Here is a 22,264-nt window from a genome sequence, read left to right as displayed (position 1 = left end):
TATGCGAGCGCCCGAGCACATTTTTAAAATCACTGGTTACACTTATAGGTAACATCTTTATATCCGGGCCTATACCTGGTTTTAGGCAGTGAATTAGGTATGATTCCATTGTGCGACCAAATGTCAAGCAGGTTATTGTACCTTGCACAGAATTGTACCAGTTTGGTCACATCCTGCTACACCAAACAAATATCTCTTATTACATTGTTCTAGAATCTTCAATTTAGATCTATAAGGAATGTGCTTAAATTGATGCATTTGCGGCCAGAGATGTATTTTGTATTTGTTCTTGGTAACAATGAATGCAGTTTTTGTCTAATTAAAGCTACTTTAGTTCATAATCTGTTGTCATTAAAACTTTATAATGTTCGTTGATTTGTGCCTGCATCTTAATCTTTTACTCAGTTTGACCATTTCATCCATGAAGAATCCAAATGCTTAGTAAGCTCTTATCAAAACCTCTACCATGAACTTATGTCTTGCAGAACTTTCTACTTCTGGAAAGAGGTATTGGTAAGAGCTTACTATGTATTCTGATTGTTCACATATGCATTCTTCAGTGTGTTTTTTTACTTGGCCAAATTTTCTAAGTTAATTCTTGTTGCATGGAGTGATGCCCCTTCACAAAGAGAGGTAGTGATTAACTCTTGTTTGTTGATATTTTTCTTGATAGCTCCAGTATTTGGATACCACTAGTCACATTACGCAGCTTAAGAGTTGGTTTACATGAGTGATGCAACTTTAGTTAATTCTTGTTGCATGAGTGATGCCCCTTCACAAAGAGAGGTAGTGATTAACTCTTGTTTGTTGATATTTGTCTTGATAGCTCCAGAATTTGGATACCACTAGTCACATTACGCAACTTAAAGAGTTGGTTTACATGAACTTCAATTACAAAAAAGGCATGACGAAAGTATATTCAAATTTAGGGTGCATGTCATGGTTCGACATTTAGAGGTATGTCTGTTCTCTAATGTTTATGCTAAGGGAATGATTTCTCTCTAAAGGAAAAGAATATCTGAACCCAGAGATGTCAATAGCTAAATTGTATTTATCTGGAGAACTTGACTTCCTCTATGATAGCCTTCATTAGTTCTAGTAGCAATATAAATGTTTTTGGTGCATTTAGTAGTTGTATTTTTGTTGTTTGTTCCGAAAATTGTTGTTCTTTTTCATTTACTTTTCAGAGGAGGATGCTTGCTAATGTAGATACCCCAGTTATGCCGGTAAAAATAGATAATGGGCCCTAAATTGTTATCTATATTTCCTACTGGAGCTACAGCACGCATAATGATCCATGGCCGGTAGCAGTGTAGCATAAACCAATAATTCTGGATCACTTCCACATGTCTTGGTACTTTTCACGTGTTTGCCAACAAACACAGTTTACGTGCAGACTGGCCCAACACGATAATGTTCCTTGTTCTCTCAATAGCATTTTTCCAAGTGTTATATTAGGTCGCAGGAAACAGTTTGCCCAAAGAAACTCCTTATCCTTCAATTGTCAACCTGATGAAAATAAATGTATTCCTGTTTCTCATTCTATTAAGGTCTCGAATAAAGTTTCTCTTATCTTGTGAGGGGAGGGTGAGTTGTTGGTACAAGATCTGCATTTGGATTTTTAGGTCCTTAGTCAATCCTTCTGGTTGGGCTTTCTTCTTTCATTGAACTTCTTAATACTCTCTCCTAGATATTATATTTTGCTTCTATGAGTAAGAATCTTAAGAAAAAATGTAGGATATAGATATTGACATTCTCTTCTTTTATGTACAGATGGCAGGCGAGCCTTGGTGCCACAGTTAGGCTGCTCCTTACCAGTGCTGCATAATCTGGCTTTATGGAGACGAACATATCAGGTAGGGTCATGCCATATCTGTAGTATGTTATCTGCAAAAAGTTTAAGATTCTTTTCACCAAACAGGACTTCTGTACAGAGTTGACTTGAAAGCCAACCACCGTTCAGAGAGGAATTACAGTGTTATTATTAGATCAGGCTAAGATATAGCACATGGTGTTTCACTGTGGGGAGGGATTAAGAAAGCATAGCATGTGTCGGTTGGAGATGCCTTCACCACATTACAAGAAATCGTCACCGTGCAGAAGATGCCTTGATAAGATTATAAGATGACTCCCACCTTCCTCTCCTGATCTGTCTGCTGTCCTCTGTGTCAGACTGCCAGCATCACTTGGATCTTTTTCCGGCCTCTTCTCCTAGATCTACTTTTACATCCACTCTCTCCACTTCATTTCTAGTTGGCCCACCTCTTCGTCGGTGTAATCCAAGTTCCTGGTTTTGTCCTGCCATGGAATCTTCTTGTCCCTCCTCTTCCTCTGCCACCTCCTCCTCCTCCCCGTTATTCCAGCTGTGTTCTGCTGTGCATTGTTGGTAGAGCTTCACAGCCACCACAAGCATGAAGACTGCCTCAGAACAGAACAACAAGTGGAAACTATTATCGTACAGCCGTGGAGGTTTCTTCTTAATCTTTGAGGAGACTAAGTAACGAACATGTGGAGGGTGCTTACATGCCCAAATGCGAGCAACAGCTGAGGAAATGTTCCAGATGAGGGCGAAGATGGCAGCGGCGGCAGCTCTCTTGTGGGTGCATGACTCCCATCCATCTCTAAGCCTATCCAGCCAAAACTTGCCTACACCATGTACAGCAAGCCATCCTGGTGAGACCAAGGTTCATTATATATGTACTGCAGTCTTAAGATGCATTTATTTTTACTTGCTTGGATTCTGGTGCACATCTGGGTTAGATGAATCCCACAGAATTTACTGGGTTAGTGTGTTACTGGGTTAGTGTGATGAAAACTTAGAGAGGTGATGATGCCGAAAGTTAATGGGAATAGTCACAGGAAAGGATCCAATGCACCAGGAAAAACGAAGTTTGGACGCTTTTGGAATGGGTCACATACAGGTTGTTTCTCTGGACTTTTGACTGATTGTTTCCTTTTGCTTTAAAGTCGGGTAGTCCCAATATAATAATTAACCAAAATGATTGATGGATGATTGATTTGAATAAACTTGTAATAGGAAGAAAAATTGTAGACATTCCGAATTTCCATCTGATAAGAAATTGCACAAAAGTGAACTAGCATTATTTATGAAAAAATTCTCTCTAAATTATCTTGGCATTCATGTGCAGGAGCTTCTCATGCAGATGTGACTGCGAGTAAGTGTCTCATGCAGCCTGCTTGACTGCAGCCCGAGACACATGCGTGCTCCTGCACCAAAGGTAACTAGATCCACTTGGCCACCTCTGAGGTAAATGGGTTTAAGACACATGCACATTATTTGGTTTGTCTCCATCAGACCCAACAGTCCTGACAGCAGTGCAGGTGGAGAGGGATTAAAGATTGGCTTGGATTCTACTTCAAAGTCATCATTAAAGGTATAGTCAAAGTTAAAGGATAAATAAAAGCCCCTCTAGACTAACTAGAGAGTTACCAATCACTTTATCAATCTACGGCAACTTTAATGTAAGTGTGTTAAAGCATCCACTAACCCAACTTTGCCAGCTGAGTGGAATAGGAAGAGCACACTTTTGGGATGGTGAAGACTCCAAAGAATACTGCACCAAATCAATAGCAGAGCAGGTTAGTCAAACTGTTGCTTTCATATCATATTTTTTTTACAGTGCAGAGTAAAACTCATGTCATTTGTTCTCCATGTCCTAAGCTTACTCAGTTTTGCAAGACTCCACACTGTGATGGTGCTCCCACACCTTGCCATCACAAATAGCAGGGCTGCCAACTGCCATAGCAGCGTTACTAATATCACACATCTCTGCCTGTCTAAAGACAATATGTATGGAATAGATTCTGAGAGCAGAACCAAAAATCCTACCTTCAATGTTGTTGCTGGGTCCCCAGAGAAGAGGCCTCTGAACTTTAGAAGTAGCTCATTGATATAAGGAAGCAGCATCTTTAGAAGCCAGATTGCGTCGTCTTCTCCCACCACACACCTCTCATCTCCATCACCATACCGCATTGTTTCTCCTCTGTGATTCAATTTAAAATGATAAAAACTGTCAGAAATTTGGTGCAGGAAATCATGTCATTTCAATGTTGACTTTGCTTGCAAATGTTGAGGGGTTTACCTGTGCATAAAGGACTTACAGAGGAAAACAAATCCAAGATAGACAAGTCCAACATATGAACTTGCTGAAATCAGGCTGCACGGTAGAAAAAGTCTTCACATATTTTGTTGAGAAATCCTTGAAGGATGTAGCTTGAGTATTTGTGTTCTGACCTGAAGTTGATGTCCTTGGCATAGGAAGACGAAACGAGGAAGAAGGTTCCGATGCCGAACACGAAGGCTGATCTCGACACATCTCTCCACATAACCAAATTCTCTGACACAATTCAAGAGAAAATTTAGTGAGTTGTTCCAAGAGACACAGCGATTATGATTACTTACCGATGCTTTGGATTCGGTTGTGCTTGATGCAGGTGCTCTGAAACATTTCTTCTTCCGCATCAACTGATCAGAAACAGCATCAGAATTGTTAGAATTGAAAGGAGACAGCATCAGATTTGTTGAGATCATCAAGAACGACAGCTTACACTGAGGTATCACTGCTGGATCCGGCTTCATTGCCCTGTAATCCATCACAAGATTCTGCTTCTTTTCTACAATATCCATTGGTGACATACTCACAAGATTCTGGTTCTTTTCTTCTTCCTGTGACAGCGCAGGAATCTCTTCCTCCACTTCCTCCTCCTCCTCCTGCACTGTCTTTGGTTTCTCATCTGGCTGATCCATTTCTTTGTCGACAAAGCTCTTCTTTCCCTCCCCTGTCTCGGTCTCAACATCCTCCTCCTCCTCCTCCTCCTCCATCACCACTGCGACTTCAGTGTCATCACCAATTGTCGGCACTTCTTCCTCCCCTCCGATGTTGAGCGAATTTCCAACCGGAGTCTTGGGAGAGTTCGACAAGTCCGACTGGGTCTTTCGGAGCTTGACCGGACTTCTACCAATCAAACCGTTCTCCTCCTTGTCCGATGGTGCACAATTGCTTCTTTTTTCCCTCTCGAAGGCGACACTGTCACTTTGGTTTCTCCTCAGCCTCCGGAGGCCCGCACTGCTATCGTGATCGTGCATCTTTGCGCCGGCCGTGACCTTGATTCCGCCTCTAGCTTCATTCATCCTCGATTTAGTGTTTCTTGTTGAGACTCTCCTACTGCTTCCTTGCATCCCCTGCTTCTCTCAGTTGCTTCCAAGCTTAAGTGGAAGGAATGGATAATGAGTCGAGGGAAGGTAGATGTTGTCGGAAAGCTCCCTTTCTCTTTCCTGTCTCTACCGTCCTCTCTTCTCTATTACCAAAGTGGTGGGGTTGGAAATTTGCTGCTGAGGATACTGAGATGGAGTTTGTTAATGTATAATCCTTTGTCGTGCATGCTGGGAGTGGTTCTTCCTTTGTTAATTCATGCGGATGACAGAGAATCATGCACGAGGTCTGCTATCATTGGATTCTTTAGATCAGCAACAGGGAGTTAAAACTAACATCAGTGAGAGAGAGCATCTGCTTTGACGTTCATTCTTTTGGTGGGGTCAGTCATGACCCCAAGGTTATCAAAGCAAGTTTCAAGAAGGTGGCACATGTCCAAGTCCAAGCTTTGAGAGCCTTTTGGGGATTGCACACACTTGGGACATCCAACGAATGGGGCCATGGTGAAAAGTGTCAATCAATCATGTCCAGTGACTGCCCCAGCCAGGGAAAAGTAGATCCAAGAAACTGCAGATGCTGAAGGCTGTTCATGGTGGACTGTAGCCTGTTGGCCATAAGATCACAGTAGCCGTCGAAGGTAAGTAATCCACTTGTCAGTTCTTGTTTTCCATGAAAATTTATATTTCCTTGACTAGATTCTGATTTCTCAGTATACTGCCATCATGCATACACGACGATTCATCACAGATGTTGTCATTGCTTTCACCAATGAGCCATTTATTGTCCATGATTCTGAGGGGTTGGTGACCGAGAAAGGTGGGATATCTTACGATTCTAATTACATTTTTGGAATGTGATACTTCATTTAACGCTTTGGATGATTATTCAGGTTTAGCTAAATCTTCAATTAAGTCCTCGGAGTTTGAAATATTAGAGACGTGAAGAAAGAGAAATCATCCTTATTAACTTTAATATGTCAAAATCTATGATCTTAGAAGTTATATGATATCAAACAACATAATATTGTGTATTTCCAAACTGTATTGGGCTTGAGTTACTTTGGGTCACTGCTGAGTTTGGGTTTCGAGTTATAACCCAACCCGAATCCTAGGAAACCTAATCCAGTCCAATACCATTTTTGGGTCGCTGCAAGAGTAAGCCCAACCCAAGTCCTTGCGTGTGTGTGTAAAATTATAGTTTATGTTCCTTAAAGATTTATTAACATGCAAAGGCAACATACCAATGAAATGTATTAGGCAAAGTTTAATCATACCAATGATGTGTCAAGTTTTGGTACTTGGTTTTGTGTACCCCCGTGAGTCTACGGCCCAAACTTTGCTGCAGATATTAGCACGCAGCTTTCATGTCATCATGCAGGGGCTTCTATGGATAAGAATTCCATGCAAATACTTCCATAAAATTGTGGGCTCACAATGATGCAAGGTTGGTAGATTTGTCACCATATGCTATTGGAAATCCTATATTATAGTGAACGAATTAGCAGTCCACACCCATCCAAATTAATTATTATTATTGTTAGTATTAGTATTTGCCATCTTTTGTTTTCTTTCTCTTCAAATCAGAAACTTCGCGTGGCCGGCAATCAATATACATCATATAAATACCTGTCTGACGTGTCCTTTGCAGAGGCGTAGGATCGTCTCCAGTGGCCACCCTGGTTCTAAAAGCAGACAATTCCAGTATCAGAGCCGTCCACTGGCATGGGCCCCGCGATTGACGGTGGTACGACGACCGCCACGCCTCCGTCTTTTTCTGCTTCCCTCGCGCGCGCTCTTATTCCACTGCTCTGGTGAAGGAGGTCAGACTCCGGGACCATGGTGGAGTCCTCGAGGCGGCACGGGAAGGGAAGCCGAAGCCCCACGTCCGGTGCAGGTGCCGCCGCCTCTTCTGATGCTCCTCCTCCGGAGCGGGAGACGGGGAAGATGCGGATCGTGGACTTCCTCCACGAGCCTCACGAAGGGGACGACGTACCGGGCGATTTCGGGTCTCCGCAAAGGGGAGACCTTTTCTCTATTGATTCTTCGGGTAGCCCCCCGCGGAAGTTCCTCCCTAGATGGCGGCTCTTTCCCTTCCGGAAGCCGTCGCTCTGCAGCCGCGGTGGAGAGACGAGACCGGGATCGGGCCATACGGTGCCGTCACCTCATAAGAAGATGAAGGGGAGGGAAAGAGGAGCGGAGCAGGAGGAGGATGCAAAAGAAAAGTCGAAGATGGCTGAGGGGATCGACGGAAGGGATTGCGTCCGCTCGCTGGACCCTCCCGCAGGTACGTTTGAGAGATCGAGCGCCTCGAGTTCTTGCATCATTTTAGTTGCAGGCTAACTGTTTGATGTTTGGTGCACCTTAGAAGAATGTCGCGGGGCTTTAACCAAAAGGAGTGTCGAACCTCTCCAAAAACTTACCTTTGGTGAAACATGCCCACAAGTGAGACCTAACAGTGTGATCTTAGTAGTCTCTCACAAGTTTTGATGCTTTCCTGCTCTGCTGGGTTTCTTTTTTTGATGTTTAGCTCTGATTAAGGCACCTCTTTTCTTGTTTCTTATCACACTTGTTTGTTCAAAAGGAGAACAAAGAAGAGAACAATCACAAGAGAGGATAATAGAAAAGAACTGACCAGAGGACTGTTTTACCAAATAAAGATCAAAGTGGGGGAGAGATGCTTTCTATTACTCTCAGTTCCTCTCCATTTCTCATCTAAGTTTCATTCCGGAAGGAGGGAGAGTTTAACATACACCCACACTTCCCCTTTCCTTTTATTTCTGTATTACTCTTTATGGTGTGGAAGAACTTAGGTTAGGAAAGACTTGTGCAAGGGTTACTTCTGTTGTCCTCATGGAGTTGTGGTTGTTTTGGATGCGATGAATGAATTCTGACTAGTATGCCTTTATGCCACCTAGTAATTCTAATTGTTGAAACACTTCAAGAAGTGCTGCCAGCGCAACTAATTCCACATATTGATGGGTCTCTGTTTCTGAATTTTCTGTGGAGGGTGGACTTTCTATAATCTCAGTTCCCATCCATTTTGTTGACTGTGGAAGTCCTTGAGGTTTTTCTCCTCTCAAATGAAGATGATAATATTTCCTTTTATTCTCTTCATTTTCGTAGATGCAAAAAATGCGGAGGAATATAACTGCAACAAGTGAACCAAAGGTTGCATTAGGGAAAAGAATTAGTTGGTGAAAAGAGGTTACTCATCCATAATGAAGGAAAGTCGTAGATCTTATATTGCGTATTGAACTACAGAAACTAGAACTTCCCAGCAAGATATTCAGCTTTCAAATTATAACTCATCCTTTTGACTTTGCTGGCATTATAGTTTGTGTATGCCATTTTTCAGCATAAAATTTGGTATTGCTCTGATTTTAACTTAGCGTCTTCTTCAATCAAATCTTTCCTTTAATTCCCTGTTTCGTGTTACCATTCGATGGCCTCTGGGTTTGATCACATCCTTGATCTGCAGGACCTAGGAAACCTGAAGATGTATCTTTTAACCTAGGAATGGGAATAGGTATGGCTCTCGCACTGTCCAGGTGGTCCACCGAATTCAACAAAATGACAGAGCTCCGGGTTCAAATGGAAATGTTGCTCAAAGAAATTAAAGAAGAAATCCCAAAGAAAGACACTGGTTTTGGCATCATAAGATCAAACCATAATTTTGTCTCTTCATTATCGGATTGTAGCAGGGATGTCAGTGAATACAACCCTATCTCCTTCCAAAATCACAGGGCAGATTTTCATATGGAAGAGGCGAAGTCAACCGTGGAATCTGATAGGCATTCAAATAATGAGCTTGACAATGAGAACCAAAGTATGGATCAACTGGAAGCAGAGCTAGCATTCGAACTAGGGCAGTTGCAACTAAGCTTAGGAGGGAAGGATTCTATGAAACTCTCAGAACAGGAGAGAATGGAGGTACTACTCTTCTGAAGAATTCTGGTTTGCTGATGGGAATGTTACTTTCATAACTGCGAGATACAACTTATTTAAATCACGATATGCATTTTTTCTTGGTTGATCTTGCTTTATTTTCTTCTCCAAATGTATAGTTAGCCCATGAAGAGGCAAGTACTTCTGAAAGCCATGAACCTTCAGATGAAAACCACAATGTTCATTGTGGTGTTCCTGCAAGCGAACTGGAGAGAAGGTTATACGAACTTATATGCTCGAGACAAGAGGAACGGATTGCAGAGTTAGAGTCTGCACTGGAATTCACCAGGAAAAGGCTCGTTGAAAAAGAAATCAAAGTTTCTTGGTGGAAGGACACAGGGATGCTTGCTTCACCTTCGCTACAACACGAAGAAGAGATGCTTTCTGTAAGCTTTAACCAACCCAGTTTTGTTTCTCTTTATTTTCTCTAACAATCAACATTTTGATGGAAAATTGTGACACTTGCGAGAAAAGGTACTGACCTTAAAAACATCTTTGTTCCTTTTCGTAGGTAAATTTGTGTGATAGTGAGAGAGAGAGAGAGAGAACATGAAATCTTCTCATCATTGGTTGATTTGGAGTGGCACAGAAGAGCAAGGAGATCTTGCATGAAACGCTGGAACCTGGAGTGCCGTTGCTGGTGTTCTGTGACATGGTGAGAGACGGTATGATGCTGCGGCTTGATCTTGATAATGCATCCAAGATGAAGAGGTCACTGTTGCAGCTTAGATGGTTCAGATTCCTCGATGCCTGCCCGCATGGTAAGAGCAAGTAAAATGCAGATCTATCCCATCATTATTGACATGTATCACCTGAAAGTTTCTCGGGCTACCTTCACCATGTAGAGTGAGGCTTGTCAAAAGGTGACGCCACGATCTTTCTTCTTGTCCTTCTGATGTTTGCTGTACTGCAGAGCTTTTAGTCATTAAGCAGGTCAGGTTGGTAACGATGCTTGCTGCTGCCCTCCTCCTCGTTCTTTGTTGGAGAATTAGAGCCTTGGGCCATCTCTGACATCCCTCTGCTTCGATAAGTTGACTAACAAGTCAACACGTTGACTTGGCAATAACCGAAGCACTGTTTCCCACTCCTCCGAGCAGATCAAAAGACGAAGTGTGTGTTTTGTGTCAATTAAGCAACGCATGTTAAGTCAACCGAGTCTTTTTCCGCTATTTAGAATGAATGGCGTTTTAGGCATCATGTAACTTCCCACACAAGGGGGTCCCACGGAAATCCTATCGCTGCCACCAATCATGAAGTGATTAGGTTGATAGGGTATATAATTAGCGGGTGCGAATGGTGTTTGCTCTATTTAATTTATTTTTTGGGCTAAAGAAAACACAGATTTATTTTGTGTCGGTGATGGCGGTCGGAAACGCGATTCTCGGCACTCTCTATTCCCCTTCTTTGAAATATCTATTTAAACCCGCCCAACTTTCCCTCCATTTCCTCTCATCCCTCCTCTGTCTCTCTCGCTCGTTCGCTCTCGAGAACCCTAAACATCTCTCCCACTTCCCCGTTCCTCTCTCGCGATTCTTGGGTTTCGATCCTCTCTCCGCCGAGAACGAGGGTACTCTCTGGCTCGCCCTCCCGGGGTTTCATATGCTGCGCCCCCTCCCCAGCTCCGTGGCCGATCCGATCCCCGGTGCAAGATGTCGAAAGAGAAAGTGGAGAACGGCGACGTCGAGATCCGCGATGTGTGGGCCAGAAACCTCGAATCTGAGATCTACGTGATCCGCAACATCGTCGGCGACTTCCCTTTCATCGCCATGGACACCGAGTTCCCCGGCGTCGTCGTCCACGACACCGGGGCCTTCCAGGAACTCGTCGACGCCAACTACCAGTACGTCCGCGCCAACGTCGACCGCCTCCACCTCCTCCAGCTCGGCCTCACCTTCTTCAACGCCGCGGGCAGCCTCCCCGCCTCCCCCGACTCCGGCCGCCCCGTCGTCTGGCAGTTCAACTTCCGGGAGTTCGATGTCGGCCGCGACCCCTCCTCCGCCCATTCCGTAAAATTCCTCGAGAAAACCGGGATGGACTTCAAGAAGAACCAGGAGGAAGGTGTGGACGCGAAGTTGTTCGCGGAGCTCTTCATCCCCTCCGGCACCGTTCTCGACGACTCCGTCTACTGGGTAGCTTTCCAAAGCGCCTTTGACTTCGCGTACCTGCTAAAGATCCTCACTTGTAAGCCGTTGCCGGAGACTCGGGAAGGGTTCTTCGAAATCCTCCAAAAGTTCTTCCCCCTCTTGTACGACATCAAGCGCGTGATCCATTTGAATGACAATTTCCACGGAGGCCTCAACTCGCTAGCTACCTTGTTGGGGATCGACAGGGTCGGGATCGCCCACCATGCCGGCTCCGATAGCTTCGTCACGGCTCAGGTCTTCCTCAAGCTGCGGGGCCACCCCGTTGTTGGGTCCATGGAGAATTATGTCGGCTTGGTGTTTGGTTTGGATGCGGAGACTGCACAGATTTTTAGCAAGAAGTCATGAATTGGTGATCCGAGAAAGGAAGAAGGTTTTCCTCTCACCTCATCTTGCAGGTACGGTTCCTAACTGAAGAAACATGTCTTCTTCCATAGCTTGTTTCTCCTGCTGTTTCTTCCCGTCCACCTTAGAAGAAAGCTATATACTGATGATGGTGCTTCTTGGTTTCTTTTTGTGGATAATGGTGAATAGTTGTGATCTTTTTTGGTTCCATAGTTTTGGTTTCATTTTCTTCCCGTCCACCTTACAAGAAGATGCATCACCAGCAAATTGTTAACCCATCAAGAACCCTGATTCTTGATTTCATCAAGCGAAAACAAAAAAAGAAAAAAAGCGTAAGCCAAAAAATATACTACAACAATCCGTCTTAACTTCCATAATCCTAGGGGATTATTCCAAGTCAGATCCCTGCTTATGTTTGTGATCTCAAACACTCTGAGAGCATGAGAACAATAACATCGTTCTGATCCACTTCTCACCATTTTACTTGACTTGAGAGGTTCTAGGAAAGCATCAAGAATCACTCAACTTACGTAGAGCTTTTGATCTTTGATGTAATCAATGACCTCATCAGGAGTGAGATACTTAACAGAGAGCCCTCTTCTAATGCAATCCCTGAATTAAGAAAAAAAGAAGAAACGATTCCTTAGTCCTCCTACATGCAAAGATCTGTCATCAACCAAGTTGGAAGTCCAATCTCTGCTTTTATCACAAGCCAAGATTAGTCAAAGCCTAATGTAGATACAAACGATCAACCAACTCAATTGTTACCTCACTCTTGTTGAGCTGATCTGGTTTGGTACAATTTCATCCACCGAGAAGATATTATTCTGAAAACATCCAATTTAAACATATACTTAAGAGCAGATGACAGTGTGGACCGAATATATTTCAGAATAGACAAACCATCTACAAGTTTAGTTAGCTTAAGTACCTTATTTTCCTGCAATATCTCATCAGTTGATATTATCTTCTCAATATCCTTCCCTTCTCTGCGTATACAAACAATACCAAAGTCCTGACAAATTGTCCTGACCTGGAAAGAAATAAGTACCATTGTAGATTTGCTCTCTCTCACTGTCAACCCAACTCAGCAAGAATAATTTGATAGGTGGTCATACCCAACTAAGTTGCTAAAGCCTGCATAGCATAATAAAAAAACGACAGCTAACACGGCAACAGCCTTATGATAACTTTGTTGTTAGCTATATACCCTTTCCTACAAATTTTTTTTTTTTGACAGTTCTATTGAAATGGATGCTATCAACCACAATTTACCAGTAGATTTGATGTAAATGCTTGTCCAATCAACCAAATAAAATTGATTCCGAAATGAATATAGCCATAGGTTACTACAGGTTCCTTTGAGTTTTGATCAACAGAAGAACAATATCTAAGTAAGAGAGATAGATACCTGATCAAGTATCCAGACTCCAGGAGTCACAAAAGATTCTAGTACATCAGAGCCACATAAAAGCATTACCTTGAGAGATTCTACAACCAAAATTAAAAAAAGAATATTGGATCCGAAGAAAGATATATGCTTAAAGCACAAATATTCACAATGCCACAATGCATGTAAGAATTTGTTAGATCGTGAACTATCAGCATATCTTAAGAGAAGGTTAAGGCCATAACTTATTGCAAAAATGTTTATATTTTAACTCTCCGAAGATTAAGAAACTAAAACACAATAATTTAGCCAAAAACACAATTAAAATTATTCAACATCATTAAATCATTTACCAATAGTATTCAGAAGCCTAGAATGGTTACATGACTAGTCTACAATACCAATAAAAAAAGACAAATCAGCTTACTCATTTCGCAACACAAAAGGTCTTACCTTTTCTATTCAAACCACTGTGACATAAGGAACTTTGTATCCTTGACAACACAGTAAGAGTACGCTGATAGCTGTTTTGTTTTGCCTACAGCATTAATTCAAAATATTTAATTAATTGTTCGGAGGAACTAAAGGCAAGCACATATTGCATGCAATCAGTAAATAATTTACGTGATGCCTAGAAAAATCAACTGTAGATCTTTCAGCAAATTAGCACAAACATTCCTATGGAAGAAAAAAAAGAAAAAGATAAGAATGAGAAGAGACACCATAACACAACCAATTGATCTCTTCAATAGGAAATGAATGCTACAGAATCCCTCAATTTATATTACCTCCCATGGGTCTACCATGACAAAGGATGAAGTTCTGCATGCTAATTCACACAAATGAACTCGATGTATGGATGGCAAAAGATCCTATAGGAGGAAAAGAAAAAGTTAAAATCTCTACAACTTAGATTATAAGCATGGGGCGATACAACTATAATAAAAAAACAATGTAACTTCATTGTACTACACGTGTGGTAAGTGAAAATGTAACTAGACTATGAAACCCTAAGTGATTGATCGGATATTTTAAGATAATTCGAGAATTACCTAACTATCAAATCTCAATATCCTAAAGTAATCTCTGCTTGTATGATGATACTAGTTTGCCGTAGTGTATAGAATACTGAAGGTGCTTGGATCATGTCAAGGAAAATCACATCATAATCGTAATACAAAGTACAAACTACCATACACAGACCAGTGATAGACATGTCTACTAGTTATGTATGCATGAAAAGGCTGGTGATAGATCAATCACAATGTTTGCTAGCACAATCAGTGCCGTTAGCAGCTGTGATTCAAACATGAAACTAATACTAGTGTTGGTCTTGCCAAATCAGTGCCATTGACAGCCATGCTTTAAACATAAATTTCCTCACAAAACAAAAACTAATTAATATTCTGATGAAAAATAGAAAATAACTGAAACATGGATCTATAACAAAATCTTTTCTAAACTCGTAAGCCTAAATAGCAATACAATCTCTTAATGAATTTTTTTTCCATATACATATTTACATGTGTATATATGTATACATACATATATACATGTATACATACATATATGCATGTGTATATAAATCTTTGCCAAACATCTGTTTGATTTGCATAATTCACAGGAAAAAATAATTGGACCATTATTGCTCCTAATTTATTCCAGTACGAACACCGTGTTAACGTAATTCGAGTTTTTATGAATGTCTGCATACGTCAATAGATAGTGTGAGAGACTACACCTGTTTCCTGTATGCATCATTAGCAGGTGACATATAGCCTCCTATGACAATGTAGCCTTGTGCTTCCAATGCATCTTTTGCCAACTCTAGGATACATTATAATCTGTTAGATATAAAGATCCAAGAAGAGTGCAATAATTATGACCAATTCAGTATCCAAACAAGGATGCACATGCAACTTATTGAATAAACAATCTATAAGGTGCTTACTTACATGCATTTGGTATTACAATTGCAGAATAACAAGTGACATAATATTGTGAGATTTCTAATAACAAACAAGGAATGTAACTTATCAGGAAAAGTAGCTTCAGCTGAAGCAATGGTCAAGCACAAATGCATATAAATTCTGTTAAAGGCTCACCAAACAAGCGCAAGTGCATATAAGTTGGAGGATTGAAGCTTCCTGCTGATAACAAAACAACAAACATCTGATTCCTACAAGTGTCACAAGAAAAACATGGAACTCATGTTAAAGAAGCTCATCATGAGTATTAGGTTTCAGCACATATTTGGAAGAAAGGCAGTGACTATCCAGAGATGTTAAATATTGATGACATTTTCCACAAGTATGCAGACACAAGCATGCGAAACTACAATGTTTTCTTTATTTGATTGTCAAACATATGTAGACCCGGAAACTACACTGGCCTGATGAACTGGATTTCCTTTTTAGTTTTGTTACTTAGCACATGATGCATTATTTATTCCAATTCTACATGACATACACCACGATGGTGAAAGCATCATATGTTTGATCTATTTGATCAGCAAATGTTTCCATAAACAATGGCAACTGAAGCTTTAATAGAACACCCAAATTAACACTTCTCTAAGAATAACAGAATTCCATGGGGACATTTTATTTGAATATACTAGCAATGAAGTTAATATATAAGGTGGAGACAGCACTTGGTTGGAGTATAAGATTCCATGTTTCAAAATGCTTAATTTAATTCCTTAAAATGGTACAATAAAAGAATAAACTGAGAAGGTAAGCTACAACAAACTAGTATGTTTTTGAAGGAATCCTCAGGAGTCATTACAACATTGTATGTTGTGTGAATTATACTAGATCAACTGACACTTTATCATTGCCAATTGTAAGTTTCTATATATGAATCCACCAATTTGGTGAAATAAGACATCTGGCTAAGGAAATTTCATATGGACTAGACTGTTTAGCTCTGAAGTATCAGAACTACATAAATTAGAAGGAATAATTCTACTCTCATCCTCTTTTCCTTCACAACTTGTTCTCTACAAGAAAAGGTGGTGGATGTAGCATATCTCAATGATCTCTTAAGCAGCTGGCATCACATCTCAATAAACTTTTCGAGGTCATCTTACAAGAATTCATAACAGATATTAGTCGGCATAGGTAAGAGAAGACTCCCGACTAATGTCTTTGTATGAGGTCATACTAAGTTGACTTACGCAATGAAATAATTTAGATGTCCTAAATTTAAGAGGTCTTCATCACCCACTCTATAATCCAACCATCTAATCCTCTTATTTCACATCATTGATGCCGATATTGGTTCTCCTTTCTAGGGTTCTTTTAGAACTAAAGAGAAATACCAGCTACAACATCAAAATTACAAGGAAGATTATAAATCAACAGGAACCTTTCCGGAATACCAATCCGGCCGGTGGATTCTTGAACGCTGCTCAGGGAAATCTTATCCATGGGAAGAGGAACATCGACGAAACCCGAATCCATCACGAGATGCTGAAACCTAAAGTAACAAATCGGAGATACATAAATGAGAAATTTCGTGGGGTTCTTGACCAGGCCTCGTCTGCCAACAAATGAACACAGACAACGTTCGGAAAGCGAACAGGGATGTACCTCCTTGGAGTTATACGGCCGCCGATAGGGCAGGGGATTGATGACGATGGAGGGGGGAGGAGACGGCAGCAGAGAAGAGCGGAGCGGTTGCCTCTCCCTTGCGCGAGGGGTAACGATCGTGCGCTGCACGCGTCGAGCCTTAACCGCTCTTATAGGCATCAATTGGATCGAGTCGGGTCGGATCGTCACGGGCCGGGCCCGTTGAAACCGAGTTTACGCGTTTAAGTGGGGTCCACGACACAGGTGTAGAGATTCCCTCTGCGAGTATATCTTGGGGACGCGCGTTGGGGACCTGAATTTAATCCTTCATCTTTTCGTTAGAGCGTCATGGGATCCCCTCGTGAGACGGAGTTGCGTGTTCCTCGCCTGCGGGCGACCGAGGCTCGATGTCCGTGGACTCCACGTTCCCTTTGCCGACGCTGGTATGGCAGTGGGTGAAATATTTGGTACGTGGACGAAACAGGAATAACTCCTTTATTTAATAGCGATTATAATGGAGTCGTACTAGAAAAAGACCTTTTTAGTTAGGAAGGGCCATCTGTATTCCCCCGTAGTATATATGCAGTAAACACACGCCGATAGACCATATGCTTTCACTCCTGTCTTCTCTTTTGTCAGAGGCTCCCATCTCTCCCCCATTCCTTCGCCAACCCTCCACCCACCTCTCTCTCTCTCTCTCTCTTTCTCTCTTGCTTCATCCTTTCTTTCGCTAGGGTTGTCTCGTTCGGTCTCCCATGGTCGTCTACGCCTTCGCCGCCTGTGGCTACCCCGACGAATGGGTGCACGACGCCTTTTTCGATCCCCGTCTCGCCGCGACCGTCCTCCTCAGCTTTCGCCGAGGCAAGCGCCCCGAGCCGGAGAGCGAGGGCGACGAGAAGCCGTCCACGTCGGCGACGGCGGCAGATGCGCCGTTGCCGAAGTGGGGAAGACGGATCAAGAGACCGCGGATGATGAGGCTCCCGCGGATCCTCTCCGCGACGCGGGACGAGGAGATGGAGGACGAAGCGGCGGACAAGAGGAAGGGGAAGAGGAGGGCGAGCCCGCAGTCGCCTCTGGAGGGATACAGCAGTGCGTCGGGGAGCGACGGCGAGGAGGGGGCGAGCTCGGCCGAAAAGCCCCCGAAGGCGCCGATGTCCCCCTTCCCCGCCACCCCATCGGGAGACGGTCGCACCAAGGTGAGCCACCCTTCCGTCCCACTTCGTCCCTTTCCCTTTTTCGCCTTTATCTTATGACGAGAATACTACCCTGTCATCATCGAATCGGAGTAAACTCCAACGCCTCTGGATCTTTCCTTGCCCTCGGATTTCATTCTCTTTTTCCATCAGATCACTTGTTTCTTCTCTCAGATCGGTATCTTCATTTGGTTTTCTTCCAAGAATTTGTTGAAAGACGGATCTCTACTTTCTCGATTTTTTTTTGAATTTATCCGAAGTAATTTTTCCATAACTTTTTTGAGATTTCCTCTTAAGGATTCGATCCATCCGACTGCATTCTTTTCTGTTGACTCTTTGTTTCGACGGGGGAAGGTGGGCCCACTTCCATTCCAACTTCTTTTTCGTTGGTAGTGCGTGTGCAATACATCACAAAACATTTGAAGAGATGGGAGACAAAAGAAAAGAAAAAGAAACCATTAAATTCCCTCCCGTCTCACCTACAACTATCTGTGACTAGAAGCAGTTATGTTCTCCCAATCAGAAGACGGGTAGATGCAAGGTCTCTTTGGGCTGGTAACGAAATCACTAGTAGGACGAAAGAAAACCAGGCATGAAATCTTCAAAATGCCCCCGCTCGTTTGTTTCATCGCGCGTGGTGGTGAGCGACTAGCGTCGTGGGTCGTTATGATTCCACTATGTTTAATATAAAAAGCGAAATCCGTGGGTGTATCACAATTCGCTGCGCTAATTCTCGATTTTAATCGTGTCCCGTGCGCGTGTGATGCAAAGCCAGCCCGCAATCGTGTCCGTGCCGCGGGCGTGACCGATCCCGCCGTGTCACTAATAATTAAAACGGTCCTTCATCTGTTTTGGACGGCTATGCGTGCTGCGGGTCGCCACGTGGACGCTCTGTCTGACGCTCTTCTTTCATCTTTTTGTCCCAGGTGGTCGCGGACCTGCGTGCGCCGTTGATTTCGTCTATCCCGGTTTCGGCGCCCATCCGACGGCCAGCATCGAGGAAAATGGTAAGCCAACGACCAGGGGCCGATCTCTCTCTCTCTCTCTCTCTCTCTTTCTCGACCGACCTGCCCTGTTTGGTGAGCAGTGAATGCTGGCATCCGTCAAATGTGGACCCTTTTCTTTCCCGTCACGAGACGTGTTCTTCGAGCATGTCGGCGTCGTCTTTTTTTTTTTTTGCGGTTCCGCTCTCTTTTAGTGGGTTACAGTCAGCACGCTATTTAATGGCATGTGATTTTGTCTTCGGGTTGGTCGGCGAGCAGACGAAACCGGAGCTGCAGGCGGTAGAGAGGACTCTGCTGGAGGAGCGGGCGAATCTTCACAAGGTATTCCTTTACTCATCTTCTTCCTCGGATATGTTATGTCGTGATACATGTGAGTCATGGTTTATTGTGGAGCAGGCCATGGAGGTTTTGCGGAGGGCTGTGGAGGAGCTGCGGGCTGATAACCTCAAGCTGGAGGTGAGCACGACAACCTATGCCTGTCTCCGTCTCTTTCGGCACTTTCCCCTCTTACCTTGTTCTGTGGGTACGGTGTACCCTGTCATGTCTTCTTTCAATGGGCCAATTTTTCGTTGGGCGGGACGGAAGCATTCTTCCTACCGGTGTAGAGCGCTGGGCCACGGAAGCTGCCTGCCAGTCAACTGTGGTTTCGGCTGCTGTTGACCAATGATGCATGCCACCAAAATTATGCCTTCCTAGTGTGACTCATATGGGTCCTCCCAGTCAAAACCTCCGTGTTCGTAGTCGGCAATGGATCTGAAGGCTGCAGGGCTTCTTGCTCATCCATCATTCAAAGCATGTGTCGGCGCTAGCATGCCTCGTAGTATAGCACGAGTGGTAGACTGGTCTGTGAGAATTTGCCGAGTGGACAGCGGCGTTCCACCCTACTAGTAGAGGACATGCATGCCAAAATAAAAATCAAATGAACCTTGTGGAGGAGAGGAGTTTCTGGGAACAGTTAACGCACTACTGTGCAGCTGAGCCTGTCCTAACATGTTTCCTATTTTGCGTTGCGTGGGTCCATTGAATCGGATGCCATCAGACCTGAGCATCATCCCACAAAAGATTGCAGATGTGCTGACTATGCAGTGTAGTAACCTGTGTGACATGAAGCAGAACGGGTCCCGTCTGATACCGCAGTTGAACTACGTTGTCTAGCTTATGCAGATTTTTTGTTTGTGCATTGCATGCATCTTGCATCTCAGGTATAGCCCACTTAGTGCGCCGTCTGATTCTTGCACTTGGGGAAGATAGCCATCTGACTGGAAACAGCTAAATTTAGCTCCACTTCAATTGAGATCGATATATGGTCTTTCTTGTTGCTTAATATGCTTGGTGCCACATTGGGCATCTGATATTTGTGCGAGTTTGAATCCCATTCCCTCTTTCCCCCGGTGTTTAATTCACTTGGGGCTTCCACCATGCACCTGAATTTAAGTTCACGAGTCATTATTACACTTGTAACAGACTCAAGTTTCCACAGAACTAATGTGAGAAAAGAGAGTAAAGATCATTTGTGTAGGGAAAGTGGGTTTGAAAATTTGTTTTTAATGCTAGGGGGATAGATGCTATAGTCCACTGGGGAGTAGAAGGCTTATGAGACACGGAGTTATAATTGTAGCATCTTGACTAATTACTGGAATGAACTCATGTGTCTTCATTATCAGCTGGCTTTAGTTTGTTATTGGTAAAGGATGTGATAATATAGGACAAAGTGTATTTATTAGTTTCTTATGAATAATATCTGTGAACTCAACCCATCTCTCCTAGATTTAGAATATATTAGCTCTCCTACCAGATATACATCTGAGATCCTCATGTGAGTTTAAGTACTGTTTAGTTTGTTACTGAAATGCATTTCGAAATAAGTATCTGATCAGTAGAAGGTCGATGTACTTTGAAACATGATCACCCTTGGTTCGTCTGAAGCTTTGAGAATGTTGTAGGAAAACTCTTGGGCTTTGCCAGCGTCATTTTTGTTATTGATAATTTAGTAAATAAAAACTATAAATCCATTGTGGGCATATTGTTCTTTCAAGATTTGTAGTTCAAAGCAGATGAATTTCCATTTCTTGACTCTACAGAAGTGAACCGATTCTTTGAAAGAGGATCAGTTTTTATTTCTTTATGAATCATATAATGTGATATTTCTCTAAAGGTTGTTGTTTTGTTTTATCATAAAAGGACCCATCACGATGAACCCAAAATCTTCAGGTTCAAAGAAGGCTCTAGTGATGTCGTTTCTTGAGCCTCCCTGATAATGTTGCTTAACTAGTTAACACATCGTCTTACAATTCTAAGCTGCACATATGTTTACTGTAAATGAGATTTGAGGAATTATAGCTTCTTAAGATTGATTTGTTTTGTGTAGATGCATTTGGAGTTGTCGAAGTTACCAATTACTACTGTTCACATGGCTCTTGAGGATGTTCAATTACATGGATCATGTCAACCCACCGTTCTATCTTCTTCACTACCTGGGCGCAAAGCTTTTATTGCAATACCAGATCTCAATGATCCCCTACCAGATTGTTGAATCCCCAGACTGACTTTCTGAGTCATTGACAATGCAAAACTTCTCGCATTGTGAACAAATGACCGAAAATATTGATAGTGGTGTGGTGATCTCCGAAAGGTGGGATTCACGGAGTACTAGATTACTAATGATAATTTTCAGCATCTAATATAATAGTAGAGAACCCAAAGGGAACGCTACAGATTTTCACCGAATCTGGCTTTGCTAATTATCCGATACTCTTAGAATTCACAGGAGTGAGATACTTTATTTTTTCCGATCCAAGAATGAATTTGTTTGTTAACTTCTAGAACTGTAACGTGATTCGATTCTTCACTTTTGTCTCTTAATAGTCTGACTGCTTCATCTTGTGTTCCCTTCTCACAACCAATCTTTGCATTTCGAAGTGTGGCCAGACGTTGTTATTTAGATGCGATAATCTTGTGGCGTCTTTTAGAATCAATGATTTGAGATGGCTGATGAGGTTCTTTGGAAACTAAACTTGGATGTCTTGGATTCTGTGGGTTTCATAGCCAAATGGATTTGAACCCAAATTGATGACAGCGGCACGCTATGCCAATCTCCCATAAAAAGAACTGTTTTTCGACCTGGTCTGATATCTGCTTGGTGTTTTTTATTAGAGTTGTCGTTGCCTTCTGCTCTGTTCCTTGTAATACCAACTACATTTTTATGTATTTACTGTAAGCTGTAGAGCCAATTGAAAATGGCATGCTTTTTAAGAGAACCGCAAGGCTATCTATAATATATGTATAACAAATTGAAAGTGGAATATTATTTTAAAAAATATAATTATTTTTTTTATTTGGAGGGCTAATTATATATTGCAGTTAGTTATCATTAGTATATTGATCTCTATATTTTAATAAGTTACATTGATCTTCTTATAGTTATGAAAATTAAACATTTAGATCCATTTATCATAATGTAATCGATTTTATCAATAAAAAAAAAAGGTAAAAAGATAATTT

At 42.4% G+C, this 22,264-nt stretch overlaps 5 protein-coding genes across 17 annotated transcripts; 3 read left to right on the top strand and 2 right to left on the bottom strand.

Moving 5' to 3' along the window:
* Nucleotides 1-1,960: 1,960 nt before the first annotated feature.
* LOC135582774 (reticulon-like protein B21) lies at nucleotides 1,961-5,200 on the bottom strand. 4 transcript variants are annotated; one of them, XM_065184397.1, is made up of 9 exons: nucleotides 4,570-5,200; nucleotides 4,424-4,486; nucleotides 4,256-4,358; nucleotides 4,104-4,178; nucleotides 3,851-4,004; nucleotides 3,688-3,757; nucleotides 3,510-3,575; nucleotides 2,524-2,646; nucleotides 1,961-2,418 (listed from the first exon to the last, which is right to left on the bottom strand). In XM_065184397.1, exons 1-9 carry the CDS (start codon nucleotides 5,198-5,200, stop codon nucleotides 2,183-2,185), a joined length of 1,521 nt encoding a protein of 506 aa, XP_065040469.1. In that variant the 3' UTR covers nucleotides 1,961-2,182. The 4 variants fall into 4 exon arrangements, with proteins under 4 accessions (XP_065040469.1, XP_065040408.1, XP_065040596.1 ...); XM_065184336.1 differs by having other exon boundaries at nucleotides 1,961-2,646; XM_065184524.1 differs by lacking the exon at nucleotides 3,688-3,757 and having other exon boundaries at nucleotides 2,279-2,418.
* Nucleotides 5,201-5,423: 223 nt separating this feature from the next.
* Nucleotides 5,424-10,067, top strand: LOC135582770 (protein POLAR LOCALIZATION DURING ASYMMETRIC DIVISION AND REDISTRIBUTION-like). 9 transcript variants are annotated; one of them, XR_010513768.1, is made up of 7 exons: nucleotides 5,424-5,811; nucleotides 5,885-5,990; nucleotides 6,822-6,917; nucleotides 6,999-7,457; nucleotides 8,652-9,103; nucleotides 9,242-9,504; nucleotides 9,630-10,067. XR_010513768.1 is itself a non-coding variant. In XM_065184730.1 (7 exons), the coding sequence occupies exons 3-7, from the start codon at nucleotides 6,896-6,898 to the stop codon at nucleotides 9,669-9,671; spliced, it is 1,242 nt and encodes a 413-aa protein (XP_065040802.1). In that variant the 5' UTR covers nucleotides 5,424-5,811; nucleotides 5,922-5,990; nucleotides 6,822-6,895; the 3' UTR covers nucleotides 9,672-10,067. The 9 variants fall into 9 exon arrangements, 8 of the variants coding, with proteins under 8 accessions (XP_065040802.1, XP_065040719.1, XP_065041025.1 ...); XM_065184730.1 differs by having other exon boundaries at nucleotides 5,922-5,990; nucleotides 9,238-9,504; XM_065184647.1 differs by having other exon boundaries at nucleotides 9,238-9,504.
* A 700-nt stretch (nucleotides 10,068-10,767) lies between these two features.
* LOC135587733 (probable CCR4-associated factor 1 homolog 7) lies at nucleotides 10,768-11,607 on the top strand. The gene has a single exon (XM_065079461.1). The coding sequence runs from the start codon at nucleotides 10,768-10,770 to the stop codon at nucleotides 11,605-11,607; it is 840 nt and encodes a 279-aa protein (XP_064935533.1).
* A 264-nt stretch (nucleotides 11,608-11,871) lies between these two features.
* Nucleotides 11,872-16,729, bottom strand: LOC103981688 (nicotinamide/nicotinic acid mononucleotide adenylyltransferase). Of its 2 annotated transcripts, XM_009398432.3 has the most exons (10): nucleotides 16,588-16,729; nucleotides 16,364-16,474; nucleotides 15,100-15,173; nucleotides 14,736-14,821; nucleotides 13,783-13,866; nucleotides 13,448-13,532; nucleotides 13,016-13,095; nucleotides 12,536-12,637; nucleotides 12,373-12,431; nucleotides 11,872-12,216 (listed from the first exon to the last, which is right to left on the bottom strand). In XM_009398432.3, exons 2-10 carry the CDS (start codon nucleotides 16,456-16,458, stop codon nucleotides 12,126-12,128), a joined length of 756 nt encoding a protein of 251 aa, XP_009396707.2. In that variant the 5' UTR covers nucleotides 16,459-16,474; nucleotides 16,588-16,729; the 3' UTR covers nucleotides 11,872-12,125. The 2 variants fall into 2 exon arrangements, with proteins under 2 accessions (XP_009396707.2, XP_009396714.2); XM_009398439.3 differs by lacking the exon at nucleotides 13,783-13,866 and having other exon boundaries at nucleotides 16,588-16,726.
* A 441-nt stretch (nucleotides 16,730-17,170) lies between these two features.
* Nucleotides 17,171-21,611, top strand: LOC135675028 (uncharacterized). The gene is made up of 5 exons (XM_065185320.1): nucleotides 17,171-17,762; nucleotides 18,686-18,766; nucleotides 19,022-19,084; nucleotides 19,160-19,219; nucleotides 21,132-21,611. The coding sequence occupies exons 1-5, from the start codon at nucleotides 17,322-17,324 to the stop codon at nucleotides 21,294-21,296; spliced, it is 810 nt and encodes a 269-aa protein (XP_065041392.1). The 5' UTR covers nucleotides 17,171-17,321; the 3' UTR covers nucleotides 21,297-21,611.
* The last annotated feature ends 653 nt before the right edge of the window (nucleotides 21,612-22,264 follow it).

Source organism: Musa acuminata, chromosome BXJ1-1 (genome assembly GCF_036884655.1).
Source record: "Musa acuminata AAA Group cultivar baxijiao chromosome BXJ1-1, Cavendish_Baxijiao_AAA, whole genome shotgun sequence".
NCBI classification, from domain to species: domain Eukaryota; kingdom Viridiplantae; phylum Streptophyta; class Magnoliopsida; order Zingiberales; family Musaceae; genus Musa; species Musa acuminata.
The sequence above is the reverse complement of the archived record's forward strand: the minus strand, read 5'-3'. Positions and strand labels throughout refer to the sequence as shown.

Bases quoted from the DNA above. Each gene is read 5' to 3' on its own strand.
- LOC135587733 (XM_065079461.1), top strand. From the start codon at position 10,768: ATGTCGAAAGAGAAAGTGGAGAACGGCGACGTCGAGATCCGCGATGTG.
- LOC135675028 (XM_065185320.1), top strand. From the start codon at position 17,322: ATGGTCGTCTACGCCTTCGCCGCCTGTGGCTACCCCGACGAATGGGTG. The intron at 17,763-18,685 runs GTGAGCCACCCT...TTTTTGTCCCAG, and splicing joins CGGGAGACGGTCGCACCAAG to GTGGTCGCGGACCTGCGTGC. The intron at 19,085-19,159 runs GTATTCCTTTAC...ATTGTGGAGCAG, and splicing joins AGCGGGCGAATCTTCACAAG to GCCATGGAGGTTTTGCGGAG.
- LOC135582770 (XM_065184804.1), top strand. From the start codon at position 6,896: ATGGGCCCCGCGATTGACGGTG. The intron at 6,918-6,998 runs GTACGACGACCG...GAAGGAGGTCAG, and splicing joins GGGCCCCGCGATTGACGGTG to ACTCCGGGACCATGGTGGAG. The intron at 9,505-9,629 runs GTAAGCTTTAAC...TCCTTTTCGTAG, and splicing joins ACGAAGAAGAGATGCTTTCT to GTAAATTTGTGTGATAGTGA.
- LOC135582774 (XM_065184336.1), bottom strand. From the start codon at position 5,200: ATGCAAGGAAGCAGTAGGAGAGTCTCAACAAGAAACACTAAATCGAGG. The intron at 4,359-4,423 runs GTAAGTAATCAT...GAATTGTGTCAG, and splicing joins CAACCGAATCCAAAGCATCG to AGAATTTGGTTATGTGGAGA. The intron at 4,005-4,103 runs GTAAACCCCTCA...ATTGAATCACAG, and splicing joins TGTAAGTCCTTTATGCACAG to AGGAGAAACAATGCGGTATG.
- LOC103981688 (XM_009398432.3), bottom strand. From the start codon at position 16,458: ATGGATTCGGGTTTCGTCGATGTTCCTCTTCCCATGGATAAGATTTCC. The intron at 14,822-15,099 runs GTGAGCCTTTAA...AATGTATCCTAG, and splicing joins TATGCACTTGCGCTTGTTTG to AGTTGGCAAAAGATGCATTG. The intron at 13,867-14,735 runs GTGTAGTCTCTC...TTCCTCCTATAG, and splicing joins ATGATGCATACAGGAAACAG to GATCTTTTGCCATCCATACA.